At 34.5% G+C, this 13,057-nt stretch overlaps 2 protein-coding genes across 11 annotated transcripts in view; one reads left to right on the top strand and one right to left on the bottom strand.

Moving 5' to 3' along the window:
- The window catches only part of LOC117604530 (furin-like protease 1), a 169,347-nt gene that overhangs the window by 37,696 nt on the left and 118,594 nt on the right, over positions 1-13,057 (bottom strand). The window lies entirely within an intron of this gene.
- On the top strand, positions 343-11,490 carry LOC117604531 (dynein intermediate chain 3, ciliary-like). 4 transcript variants are annotated; one of them, XM_034324709.2, is made up of 14 exons: positions 547-675; positions 769-803; positions 1,008-1,169; positions 1,515-1,615; positions 2,267-2,427; positions 2,950-3,127; positions 3,610-4,038; positions 4,130-4,409; positions 5,217-5,501; positions 6,325-6,661; positions 8,595-9,227; positions 9,597-9,911; positions 10,515-10,749; positions 11,132-11,490. In XM_034324709.2, exons 2-12 carry the CDS (start codon positions 801-803, stop codon positions 9,626-9,628), a joined length of 2,601 nt encoding a protein of 866 aa, XP_034180600.2. In that variant the 5' UTR covers positions 547-675; positions 769-800; the 3' UTR covers positions 9,629-9,911; positions 10,515-10,749; positions 11,132-11,490. The 4 variants fall into 4 exon arrangements, with proteins under 4 accessions (XP_034180597.2, XP_034180598.2, XP_034180600.2 ...); XM_034324710.2 differs by having other exon boundaries at positions 549-675; positions 755-803; XM_034324706.2 differs by lacking the exon at positions 769-803 and having other exon boundaries at positions 343-675.

The following is a 13,057-nucleotide window of genomic DNA, read 5'->3' as shown; positions in this document are numbered from 1 at the left end:
CAATAGTTTAAGAATCGTTTAGCTGAACCTTCTGGTCCTTATTTGAACCCTTTTTTTATTTCTTAAGTCATCAAACTTATTTGCAATAATCATTAAGAATTAATAAATAAATCAATAAAGATATTGAGACTATTACAATAATTTTACTTTCCAAAAAAAAAAGAATTATTTGCTCCAATTTTTAAAAAATTATTCTGTTTCAAAGGGGGTTTGGAAATTTTTTGCATAAACTCATTGTGCGTATTTCAATAACAATAAAGTGATAAGAAAGTTATGTTTTGAATACTCGAAGCATATTCATTGGAAACAAGTCTTGTATCGACCTTCTCGTGTTTACCTCACGCTTCGTTCGTCAGTCTGCTTCAGGCTGCCGTTCGGTTCGAACGTTTTGACTTTTCTCTAATTTTTTGATAATTTATTTTTGGTGTATCTTTTTTGTGATTTAAATGTTGTGTTATCGTGCACGAGACTCAACGAGTGACGATGGCGACGGAGATGTTAAGATATTCATATATCAAGCCAAGATATCAATTTGGGAAACAATGTGTCTTTGAACACTATGATCGTATAGCCGAAGAAGCGATATTACCAGATCCAAAATTCTTGGATAATTATATTCTTCGTTTAAATAATAATTGCCATGTACAGAAGTCTGTACAACTTGCGGTTCATGAAGTAAGAATATTCTATTAAACTGATAATAATAATGATTGAAGCTATGATTAACCTCAATTGTAATGTCAATGGATAATAGGATTATCGTTACAGGAATTATTAGTAATTAATTGAACCCATTCCATATGGTAAATTTCTAATGAAAATCAATCAATATGTAAAGGGTTGCTATTGTCGTTTAATCACTGAAATTTCATAGATATATTATTTATCATTTACTTTCATGCATATCAGTATTTATATGAATTTTAATAAATGGGTAATGGGTAGATTTATAAAAATAAAAATTAATATTAATTCATTATCATATTTCGTCTCTCGTGGTTTTTTAGGTGCAAACAAAAGTAAAGCTTGTGTGTAATACAGGAACATTCCATACAGAGGGTGGTTGGCCAAAAGAAATCAATGTAAATGATAATGAAGCTGTTTATAGATATCGTCGACGTATCGAAAGGCATAATAGTTGGGCTCCATGTTTAAAAAAACTTGTACCAGTGAGTTTCTCTTAAAGAAAATATACTGAAAATTGATCTTCAATTTCCATTACGTCCATTTACATTTTACATAACATTCGTAAAAGTAATATTGATATTTATTCGAAGTCGTACTTTGTTCAAATATGTACAATATACTGCTATATAACGGGACATTGTCAACTAAATATTTATAAAAATAAATTGAAAAAATATTCAATTTACAGAAACTCAAACACCATGTTTCATATATTTTTATTTTTCAATTCATTCTCAGCAAAATATATATTCAATGTTTTTATGCTTTCTGCAGTAAATTTCAATTTTTACGTATGCTTGAATTATTCACGATTAAATGTCATTTAGCCAATGGAACATTGTGTGTTACAAAATGGTGCGGTGAATATTCATGAAGAATATTTCGACGATCTGATTCCAACATCCATTGCCAAGCATTACAATATCAAGTAGGTTTTTCCAAATATACCGAAACTTTTGCTATCAATTCTGAAAACAATCAACAGATAAAGTTTAAAGCTTGAATCGAATCGAGTAAATGAATCGTGAACAATAAGACAATTGTTTCAAACTGGTTCAATGAAACAACTTAAATACACTGAACTGTAAAATTCAGTAAATTTGTTATTGAAAGGTGATTGAAAAGTTTATTGGCTCGTAACGGTGCTTGACCTTTTTGCAAATCAACTGTTTTTCAAATATCTCTCTATCTAGAATAGTAATTACAAAATCAAAGCTTTGATCTAACTAGTGCTAACAAACGTAACAAAAAAGTTACATCGTTACCTTGCAGGGTTCTATAGACCCTACGTTTATTTCATTACTTTATTACGTTAAACTTCGAACACAAATAACACGTACTACAGTTCCTATCTAAAGTTTTTTTACCAAATCAACTTCCCAATTTCAACCGAATCGTATTTCGAAAATTTCTTCGAGTTTTCCAAGAGCCCGGTGTAACTGACAATTCAACCGAGTCAGCATTGTAACAAACCAGTAAAGTTTTCGATGATCTTCTATTCGTAACATCAAAGAGGCAGATGAGATTTGATCTCGAATAAAAATTCAATTCTCCTCGGTGTTGTCTGCTTCTTATTCAGGAACCGGAACTCGTACACGGATCCGCAAGTGATCAAGAGACCAATCAGACATCTGTCCTGGTGTGCGAGTGGTTCGAATCGATTGGCTGCTGCTTACTCCTTTACGGAATTTGAAGAGCATTCGGCCGACGTGAGTCCAGAGTCCTACATATGGGACATCGGTACTCGGATATTCCTTATGTTATTCGACGACGAACCACACTCGATCGGCGTTATTTGCCACGGCACCTTGAAACGGAATGCTATTCCATCGATTCGATTCATCTTGGACGCGGAAATTTGATATCGTTTCGATGAAAGACGAGATACCGTAGGTAGCTCGGAAGATTGATTGTGAAAGAATGCATAGGTGTCGTTGCATAAGCGCCATTGATGTAATATTGACGCATTGAATGCTGCAGGGTAAAAAATAGTTAAAGAAATATTTATTTTATTACTTAATTTAGGCAATATTTCTAGCAAGTGGAAAGTTTAAAAAATTCTATTCTGGATTAATTATATCACTTACGGTGGTAAGGGAGTATTTATTTCAAGCGATATTGACAGCAAGTGGAAAGTTTAAAAAATTATATTCTAAATTAATTATAATTAGCACTTAACGTGTTAAGGATTTTCAATTTAGAAAAAACATTTTCAGAAAATTTTTCCACTCATCGTAATATTATATCGCTTTCTTTGTATAGAAAACTCCAGCAAACCATACTGTACATTAAAATCATCATCTCCATTAGTGACAATTGAATTTAATCCTCGTGATCCCGTGGTACTAGTTGCCGGTCTTTTGTCCGGCCAAGTGTGTTGTTGGGATATTCGAACAAGTGGTACACCCATCCACACATCCCATCCTTATTACAGTCACAGGTATTCATATATCAATTTTCAATTTGAATTTTCAATACCATAGTTCTCATTGATTTGGTAAATAGAGAAATGTGAAATTTGTGAGAAATATTTCATTACGCTTTTATCATTCATATCGGTTTACCATTGTAATGCAAAAATATTTTATCAAGTTACTGGCTCGAATTTCAGTTATCGTAGATGGGAAAATTATATCAGATTTTTCTTTATTAAATTGCTATGATTATTAACACATTAAATGCCATTTTTTTTTGCTATTGTACAAATAATATAAAATATCAAATTGAAATATGAAAAAATTATTCCTACTCTTAATAATTAAAGCTTCAATACGTCCCACGACAAATGCCCATTTTCACTGTACCATTCAACGTATTAATGGTAAAATAATTTCAGCTCCTTAATTTATTTCATAGCAAATATATTTGCTATACTAAAATAAAGTTATCACTTTGATCATTGTTTCTTCATCGTATCCGAAGGTTTCCAGTGAGCCAAGCCCTTTGGATCCCGTCGAAAGTGAACACAGAGTTTTTCTCAGCCTCCACCGACGGGGCTGTGCTATGGTGGGATACGAGGTTCCCAAGGAAACCGAGTGACATCTTGGTGATGGACCTCTACAGCCCATCTAGAGCGGACATCGTGAAAGCGATCGGTGTGACGGCTCTCCAATACGAACAGACCATCAGCAGTAGATTTCTAGCCGGCATGCAAAACGGCATGATCATCAACGTGAACAAAAGAAATCTTAATCGTATCGAAAAACTGGCGTCGAAGTTCATGTGTTACACAGGACCGGTCGTCTCTATCGACAGGAATCCCGCTGTTGTAAAAAACTTTTTGACAATCGGTGATCGTTCTGCCAAAGTCTGGGCGGATGATACGAAGGAAGGATGCTTTCTTAGAACTCGGTGCGATTCATAATTACGCGAAGTATAATTGAAGAGATTTAAAAAAAAAATATATATAATTTTAAAAATCCGTTGTCAATGTTCCGTACAGCGAAGATGAAGATCTGAGCGGTGGATGTTGGAGTAAATCCAGATGCTCCGTGTTTTACGTTATAAACACAAGAGGTGAATTGAAAGCGTACGACATTCTAGCGGGTATAAGAACACCCTTGACATCGATTCATGTTTGTCAGAACAAGTTAACGTCGCTAAGTATCGAAAGCAATGGCACACTAATTGGTGTTGGGAATCATAATGGCAATATATACTTGTTGCAATGCTCGGAGGATCTAACGGTGTTCAGCAAAGATGAGAGAAACCGTTTAAGTAACGTAAGAAATTCTTCTTTCACTTTACAATCTAGTTATGTTCTTCTTTTTTTTTAGAAAAAAAAGACCTAATTAACCTAATGGTTAATTAATGTATTATCCAAATTGCAGCTTATTCTTAGCATCGTCCATTAACTAATATTCAATTTTCATTTACTTATATCCTAAAATAGTAATGGAATTTTTAATTTATTATATGACAAAGAATCTACAATTTATGTTTTGAATTTTTTTTTTAAACAATAGAACTATTGTTAATACATGACGTTCGATGCACTCTAATTTTTAAATTGAAAATAGCAGAAAATTAATTTTGATAAAGAACGAATTAGTAAAATTATTGGTAATTATTATTAGTAAAAATACCTCGATAAAATTTGTAAATTAAAATAAGAAACTTAAAACCAGTCATTTTGCCTAGTTCTAATGTTAAAAAATTACATTCTGAAGATTCGAGATCGTCTATACGTAATAATTATATGACTCATAAAAGAATTCAGATAAAGAGGTGAGAATTTTTTTTTTTTTTTTCGTAAACAGAGAAAATTTGTCATCGAACGATCACCTTAACTTGTATATCTCGAGCAAACATACCTAACACCAAATAGTTTGATTAAACGAAGCTACGTTTCTTGATAAGCCCCGCTGCTTCTCTCTGATTTCGCGAAATCAGGTCAGCCGGATTTTCGCGATGAATTTAACCGAGAAGAAACAGCTGCAAGTAGACGGAATTCTCGGCTTTCCTCGGGAAATTAATTCGTTCGGAAAACGTTAGAAAATATTACGATCATCGTTTCGTTTTTCTCGCAGTATCTGGACAGATGCGGTCGATATCAGAAGGGACTCGACAATCGAATGAAAGAATTACGATTAATTTATGGTCCTGATATGGAAGAGGACCGTGTGCGTAGACGGCCGCCAAAGAAAGGCAAACGGAAAGATAGCAAAACTAAGAAGAAGGAGCATCACTTCAGCGGGGATCATCACGATTCGCTAAAACGAAAGACCGTGAAATTAAAAGGAAAGAGCGTTCGTAAATCGAACGAACCACCATTAGAGGAGGCAGAGGACGAATATTTCCGTAGAATTGAAGAGGTAAAACAGAAAATTGTATTAGAAGTTTGTTGATCGAAATCAATCAGACAGTTTTGCCTTCTTTTTATTTCTTTTTGTTTCATCAATCGTAAGATTTTTGGGAAATTTTATTCGATGTTATTATATTCGTACATTGTAATTCATAAGTATTTTGGAGGGGAAAATTAATTCATCTCTGGCTGTCAATCACTTTTCAAAATTATTGCACATCAAATGGCTGATTTTGAATTGTTCAGAGTCCGAGACGATTTCATGACATAAAAGTATCCCAAAATAGTACTTGTTAATGTTTTCAATACCTAATGGTTAATTAATGTATTATCCAACCTGCAGCTTATTCTTAGCATCGTCCATTAACTAATATTCAATTTTCATTTACTTATATCCCAAAATAGTGATGAAATTTTTAATTTATTATATGACAAAGAATCTACAATTCTTTTTTTAACATTCTGTCTATAAAAGAAAAGCACAATATATACTTTCTACGTATGATTGATCTATTGTTAATCCCAACAAAGGTCCAGCCATTTCCTACTAAGAATATTCAGAAAACTTTTATGTCGTTCCATTCTCCAAACCTTAGACTTTAAATTGATGTGTCAGAAGTTGAATATTGCAATACTTTTATGTCATCAAATTTGATACGCGACAGCTTAATACATACGAGTGAAGAGAGTTAAAGAACTCGAGAGACGTATAACATTTCTAAAGAAACATGAATGAAAAAGTTCACCAATTTCAACGTGACTGTGCAACGAACACCATGAACGTGCAATAGAAATGATGCATGTACCGTGTTTTTTTTTTCTCGTTCTGAAAGGACTCCGAGAAATATGTGGAAGTAGATAAAGAGGACGTAGATGCAGCGCAGGAATTGTTGAGGAAGAGGATAGTCGGGGTTCCGCAGTATGAAGAGGAGGACAAAGTATCCGTGAAGGAGGAGCCGAAAAGGGAACGGAGATCCATTAGAAAGATCTGGAGTCGACCAAAAATGCAAAAAGAACTTCGAAGGACTTCGAAAGAGTCGAAAGAAAAGGTCAGCGAAGATATGGATCCTCACTCGGCGAGGATGCGAAGGAAAAGACGATCAAGACAGATGTTGAAGAAGATTTGTGGTGCGATCTGCAAACCGGAAATTTGTTGCAAAGACATGGAGGGTAAGATTGTTAAGATAGAATACTATTTTTTTTTTCAATAATTCCATATTTCTTTTCATTTTGTCTTTTACTCTTTCTAATTTGACAGAAAGGTGACATTATTTCAAAGAATTTTTCTCATAATTACCTACAGGTAATTATTTTTGCTAAAATAATAGCATAACTAATTTCAAGCCAGAGCGTCGAAGGTTCGAAGCACAATATCTAATTAAAATTTCAATTTCATGAAAAATACGTCGCTGTTCTTTCAGTAAATTTCAATCTCCGCGTAGAAAAAATTCAAAAAGCAATCTTTTATGACTAAAAATGATCAAATTAATTAACGCAGGAAGTACCTGTTGGTAATTCCTTTTCGTCGAGATTAATTTTTCAAGGGTACCCTGTGTCACCCCGTGTAAATCAACATCCTTGAGGGATCACTCGAAGTGTACAGTTCCTTTGTAATTGACTAGGAAGCTTACTCAATAATTTCCGAGGAATTTCATTTCACGCTTCCAGGGAAATTTTCCGAAAGTTTGCGCCAAGTTGTCGCTACGGTTATACCACTTGTAAATTCTACGATCACGACGGGGTGGGGGTTAGAGGAACTGCAAACAAGGTACACGGTCTGTCGCGGTCGTATCACAGTCCTGCCGGTGAATTAATTCCGTTCCGCGTTTCCGGTATTCCACGAGTCCCAAGTAGCCGCCTCGTCGAGTTAGTTATAGTTAACAGAGCTTAACGCGTCGGAAAGCACTTAAACGATCGCCTGGAAGTTAATAAAAGTAACGAGCCATCGAGCTATTACGCGATTGTGTAATTTCATGTTGAACATTTAATTCTTTACCTCATCATTTTATTTCTCCTTCAGAAAAATATTATTTTAACTAAAACAAAATCATTCGAGTATAAATATTATTAAGAGATATCAAACAAAGTTATTCTGATTCTCTCGGACGGATCTATCGTTAAATCTTCAATCTCTCGAATACACAGATGTTTTTTCATTTTCTTTTTTTCTTTTTTTTTTTTTTTTTACGATAAACGACGGGATGCCAATAAATCAAGCTTCGCAAACACGAAAGCCCACCGCATCCAGGAAAATATTGTCTTATCGCGTTGAAAAATATTTCCAACGGTGTGTATGTCGAAGCTAATGGCGATGCAGTCTCTCGCGTGTGGAGGATTTATTTCCATATTGGGGACGGACCGATATCATAAAAGCAATTTTTGCATTCTGATCGCGCGTTCATAGACATTGTTCGAGTAGCCGGAAATTTTCTCTCCTTCCCGCGACGTGAAATATCAACCGCAGATCCGCTCATTCCCATTCCACCGTATTATTTCCCCTTTTTCTCCTGTTTTTATAGCGCGAACAGGAATTAATTCGAGATTATGTAAATGGGGATATTGGGTGGTCCATGGGAATTATAAAGAACGGTTGACTCGTTGGAGCGAGTTTCGCGATTACAAATTAGGATGGAATTAATTAACGTCGGAAAGAAAAATCGTGCCCAGTGAATGCTTTGTTCCCGGTCCGTTGATAATATTGATTCATTCAAATCAATACACCGGTAGAATGTATTAATTCTGATTTAATATCATCAGGAAACTTCACGTTTCAATATTTTTCCATGATTAAATGAACGTTAAATGAATTGAATTTAAAAAATGCGCATTTCTCTTACGTTTTGAAATATTATTAGTTAGATATTGAACAGAATATAATAGAAATATGAATTACAAACACTAAATCTATTTTGTAAACTTTCAGTAACATTAAAAAAATTTTAGTAAAGTAATTTAAAAAAAAAAATTAATGTTTATCTATACAAAGTTAGTTCTTTCTAAATTTATTTCTCCATTTCTTTTTCCATATTACATATCAATTTATAACAAACAAAAATCAGAATATTAATTTTCAATCGACAAAAATGACGTCCTTATATTTCAGAGGTATCAAAAGCCAAACGTTTGAAAGAAGCGCAACAATATAAACTGACGATAAGGCTTCCCGAAAAAGTAAGATCATCCCTTATCCAGGACAAATTGTTCAGAAAATTAACTACACAGCTCGACGAAATCCCTGATCTTTCACCGGCGAATAAGAGGAGGATGTTAACGCTGAAGAACGCACCGCCAAATGTTCTACGTAAGGAACTTCAAATAGCGAAAGAGGAAGTGCGTGCATGGCAAGAGAGAGTTCTAGCTGGGAATCTCAGTTCATGGATAATCGAACGGAAACTGGAAGAGAAGACATCGAAGAAGATAGAGGCCGAAGAAAAGAAGGAACCGAAACCAGAACCGTCCTCTAAACAAATCAGCGAGTTGTCGATGAAGAAGAAACCGTCTATGAGCAAAGATTCGCTTTTTGGAAGAAAACGATCAATGAAGAAGAGAAAAACTATGGAACATATGAAAGAAATTGAGGCGCAGAGGCAGCAGGAATTGTGGAATAGGTTGAAACAGAAAGTGAAGGAACACGACGAGAAGGACCTATTAGAAATGAAGTATCCAAGGATATCTGCTGCTTTAGTGAAAACATCTTCGGAAGACCTTCAGAAGAGGAAGTCTGAAGTAAAAATAGGTAGTTCGATAGAGCTATAAATTAAGAGAAAATTTTAAGATAAATTACTAAAATATCTAAATCATTCCATATATGAAATTATATTACATAAATAGATTTTTAAAAAAGTCTTCATTAATTATCCAAAGTATCAAGATTAATGGTGATGTAGATCGAGAGAAAATTTTAAGATAAATTATTGAAATATCTAAATCATACCATATATGAAATTATAGTACATAAATAGATTTTTAAAGAAGTCTTCGTCGATTATCTAAAATATCAAGATAGAGCCATGGATTTTTACTTCTTATTTTATTTACTGACTTTCCAACACAAACTAGAAATATACCTGTAAAATAAAACGAAATGAAAATATTCTTGATAAAGAAACATTTCTAGAATTTCCATCGGTACGTTGAAGAGCACGGCTCACATAAAACAATGGTTCTCTAAGAAGAAACAGAAAAGTGGAGCACTGAAATCGGAGCGCAAGTTGTTCGAAAAGCGAGACAACCAATTGTTTAATCGATCCACGTAGTCGGTGACAAGGGTCGTTTAGGATTCATCGTGGCTTTCTCGATGGAAAGGAACACCTTTAAGCATTCGTCGCTTGCACTCGAGATATTCTCCGGCAAGCCAGAAAAGTCGCGGAGGCAGGACAAACAATTTCCTTAAAAAAGTTTCGTCCTGGAAGAAAAGCTGGTACGGTCAAGAATCTTTTATCCTATTCGGTGCACGATAGCGTGTTTCATAAAAAAGTGTGAATTAATTTCATTAATAATTCCTGTGCATTTATAGAACAGTCCATGTGCCTATCCTTTTAAAATTAATTATTAAATTCAATATCCGAACGTGCAATAAAATAATTTTCTTTATAAAATTTTATTTGCATCGAGAAATTTATCAGTATAGATTTTTTTATTTTTAATATAAAATAAAAAGGCTTTACGTTTGATAACCAGTCGTCCGTAGTGAAAGGGTTGAAGACGAAAGGAAATTTTTAAAAAATTGCATTTATTCACACTTTTTCCTGGAACATGCCACTATGACGTTCTTTTGACGTTATTACTTGTCCGCGAAACGGAAATGGGTGGAAAGGTGTAGCAGAACTTGATGCACCCCGTCAGGCATCGTTTCAGCAACTTTTCGCGACAGATTCAGCGGAAATTCATTCGACGACAGCATGAAATTCGGCTCAGAAACAGATGGTTCACCTTGGCTAGACGAGGAAATTATTGGACGAAGCATGGGGAACCGAAGAAAGAGGGAAACGCTCCAAGTTTATCGTTTTTCTTGTCGTTTCAGATCCTCAAGCACAGCTTCGGCAAGCTTTCCATTTATTGCCGGAGTTTAAGGGACCGTTTCTCGGCCGAACTTGGACAGACATTATGGCGAGGAACACTGGAAGATAATCCGACTGGAATCTCTGTTGGACGAATGACGAACTTGTGACGAGCATCGCGAAAAGTTTTTACCATTTCCGCAGGTCACTCGCCACCTGTTTTCTGGAAGTTCATGAAAATTCTACTTTCTCTGAGAAGTAAGTGTCGAAGAACTTGGAATTTTCTCGACAGAGCTACGGAAAATAAGGGTGCTAATTGATACCGTAATTATATTAAAAGCTGTGTCGGAGGAACAAGTAACTTCATTTGGAAAAAAATTTTATTTTCATTTGTACGAAATTTTTTTTATCCTTTTGTAGATGTGAAAAATTGTAATTTACGTTGGTATATTGTTCTAAATTGTAACTTGTAGACTGCTGTTGCATAAGTATTTTTAACAATTTTATTTTACTCTTTTATAAATTACTTGTGAAATTTTGCAAGTCTTTCAGAAGACTTCTTTTAATTAAGAAGTCCCATAATTTTTAAGAATCGTACAGTGTTCTCAAATGACTGATAGGGATCGAATATCATTTTTAGAAAGGAAGAGAAATCGATCAGAAGAATATCTTGATCGACCACCAAGACGATGATTTCGAGGATAATTAATGCACGCTTTTGGGAATAACGTTTACGCAACGATGCAAAGTGGCCGGATAATTTGTAGTTTCCGGATGAAAGCCTAAGCGCCATTTGGACCGGGATATTCTCGAATCGGTTATCACGGACAATTGGGCCACTTCGTTCGCTTTGCTGATTAATGACACCTTTCCCATTGAAGATTCTCCAACAGGGCTCATGCTCTGAATTTCTCATGAGTCTCGTGAAACTTAACTTGATCATGGAACATCGAATTAATCGTCTCTTTTTATCCATATTTCTACGACAATTATAACAACCTTACGAAGTGTTTATTGATAAATTTTCTAGCATTTAATGATGAATTATTGATAATAGATGAATGTAATTATTTTGTAATTTTATAACAAAAATGTGTGTACTTAACATTTTTCTAATCAAGCTCTGCTAATTAATATCCACTTAAATCGGTTAAGAAATTGAATCGGACGAATTGAAAGGGTTAATATTAGAATCTTGCTCTTCTGTAAATTCATGTTTCGAATCGTTTAGATTCATCAGCTATAGTTGGCAAACAATTACTACCTATCGAACGCGTTTCCATTGTGCAGGAAAAACTGATCGAAGCGCGGCACGATCTCAATCAATGACTCTCGCGCTAATGAACAGGTGGAATCATTACTTGACACAATACTTCCAATTCACGGGAATGTTTCAGATATCGAGTTGTGTTCGTTGGCCTCTGTTATCATGTTGTAAACAAGCACGCTGTAGTCTCGTGGAAAAAAAACCAAAACTCACCATCTTCCTATCTCTATCTATCTATCTATCTATCTGTTATTCGGATTCCAATTTTGCCGGCTTATCCGGTCGGAGGGAAAAAGATCCGGGGCTTGGAACAATCGCAATCCTATTTTTTCTCTCTGTTTTAACGTGAGCTCGACCAAACAACTCGGAAGCCGACAAACCGGACATGTACGCGTGCATTAGCTGATGAAGGAAATAGAGAAAGATAGTTCTACGGTTTATCAGGGTTTTCGAGTTCAGAGGTCATCGTGTAGTTGCATTAAAGGTAAACGGAAAGAGGATCGATAGGAATGCTGAGAAAAGAGGTAACGAAATGATAAAAGATTATAGGGAATGTTTAACAATTGATCGATTTAAGGATCAAAAGGATTCCATTTGAATAATTAGCTCGGTGGATCTTGGTAAATTTTATTTAGATACCACAGTATTTGAATTTTTCTTTTACTTTATATTTCTTCAGCTTGCCATTTGGATAACCATGCTGGAAAATTTGTTTGAACATGTTCATATTTGGCTCTGTTCTCTCGTGTGTCGAATTTAGTTATATTTTTCTATTTCAAGAGATGAATTTTTTAGCTGGAAATTTTGGAAATATCGACTGCTCGACCATAGAATCATGATGAACTTTATGCTTCTTTGTGTATTCAAAAGAATATGTTTTATAAAATTAAAATTCAAAGCTTTTATAATTTATCTTGCAAAATTGGCTATAAATAAATTATAATATAATAGATAGAAATTAAGAATAAAGTCCTTCCAGTACCAATTATCTTTAATTATTTCTTTTTTTTCTTCTTGAGAATTAAAAGCCATTCGATAAATTGATAAATAGAATCGTACAGCAGATTTTTAGATCTCTACCTTTTTGTATTTTCAGCTATGTGATGTTTGTATTAAAACAATCAACTGTAAACGTGGTTTTGCAAATCATCCCGTGTATATTGCAACAAATTAAACATGTATGTAACGTCAGTTTCTCGATTTTCGGTCGAAGGCAATTACTGGCAGCCTTTTGTACTGCTCTGCCTCTCTCGACGCTGAAACCCAGCAATTCTCGCAATATTGGCAAAAATAAACCCG

Source organism: Osmia lignaria, chromosome 7, assembly GCF_051020975.1.
Source record: "Osmia lignaria lignaria isolate PbOS001 chromosome 7, iyOsmLign1, whole genome shotgun sequence".
In the NCBI taxonomy this organism is placed as follows: domain Eukaryota; kingdom Metazoa; phylum Arthropoda; class Insecta; order Hymenoptera; family Megachilidae; genus Osmia; species Osmia lignaria.
Note: the sequence above shows the minus strand (reverse complement) of the source record. Positions and strands in the feature narration are given on the sequence as shown.

Excerpts from the sequence above, each read along its gene's own strand:
- LOC117604531 (XM_034324706.2), top strand. The coding sequence starts at position 484 with ATGGCGACGGAGATGTTAAGATATTCATATATCAAGCCAAGATATCAA. Across the intron at positions 1,170-1,514 it reads GTTTAAAAAAACTTGTACCA|CCAATGGAACATTGTGTGTT; the intron begins GTGAGTTTCTCT and ends AATGTCATTTAG. Across the intron at positions 2,428-2,949 it reads GTCCTACATATGGGACATCG|AAAACTCCAGCAAACCATAC; the intron begins GTACTCGGATAT and ends TTCTTTGTATAG.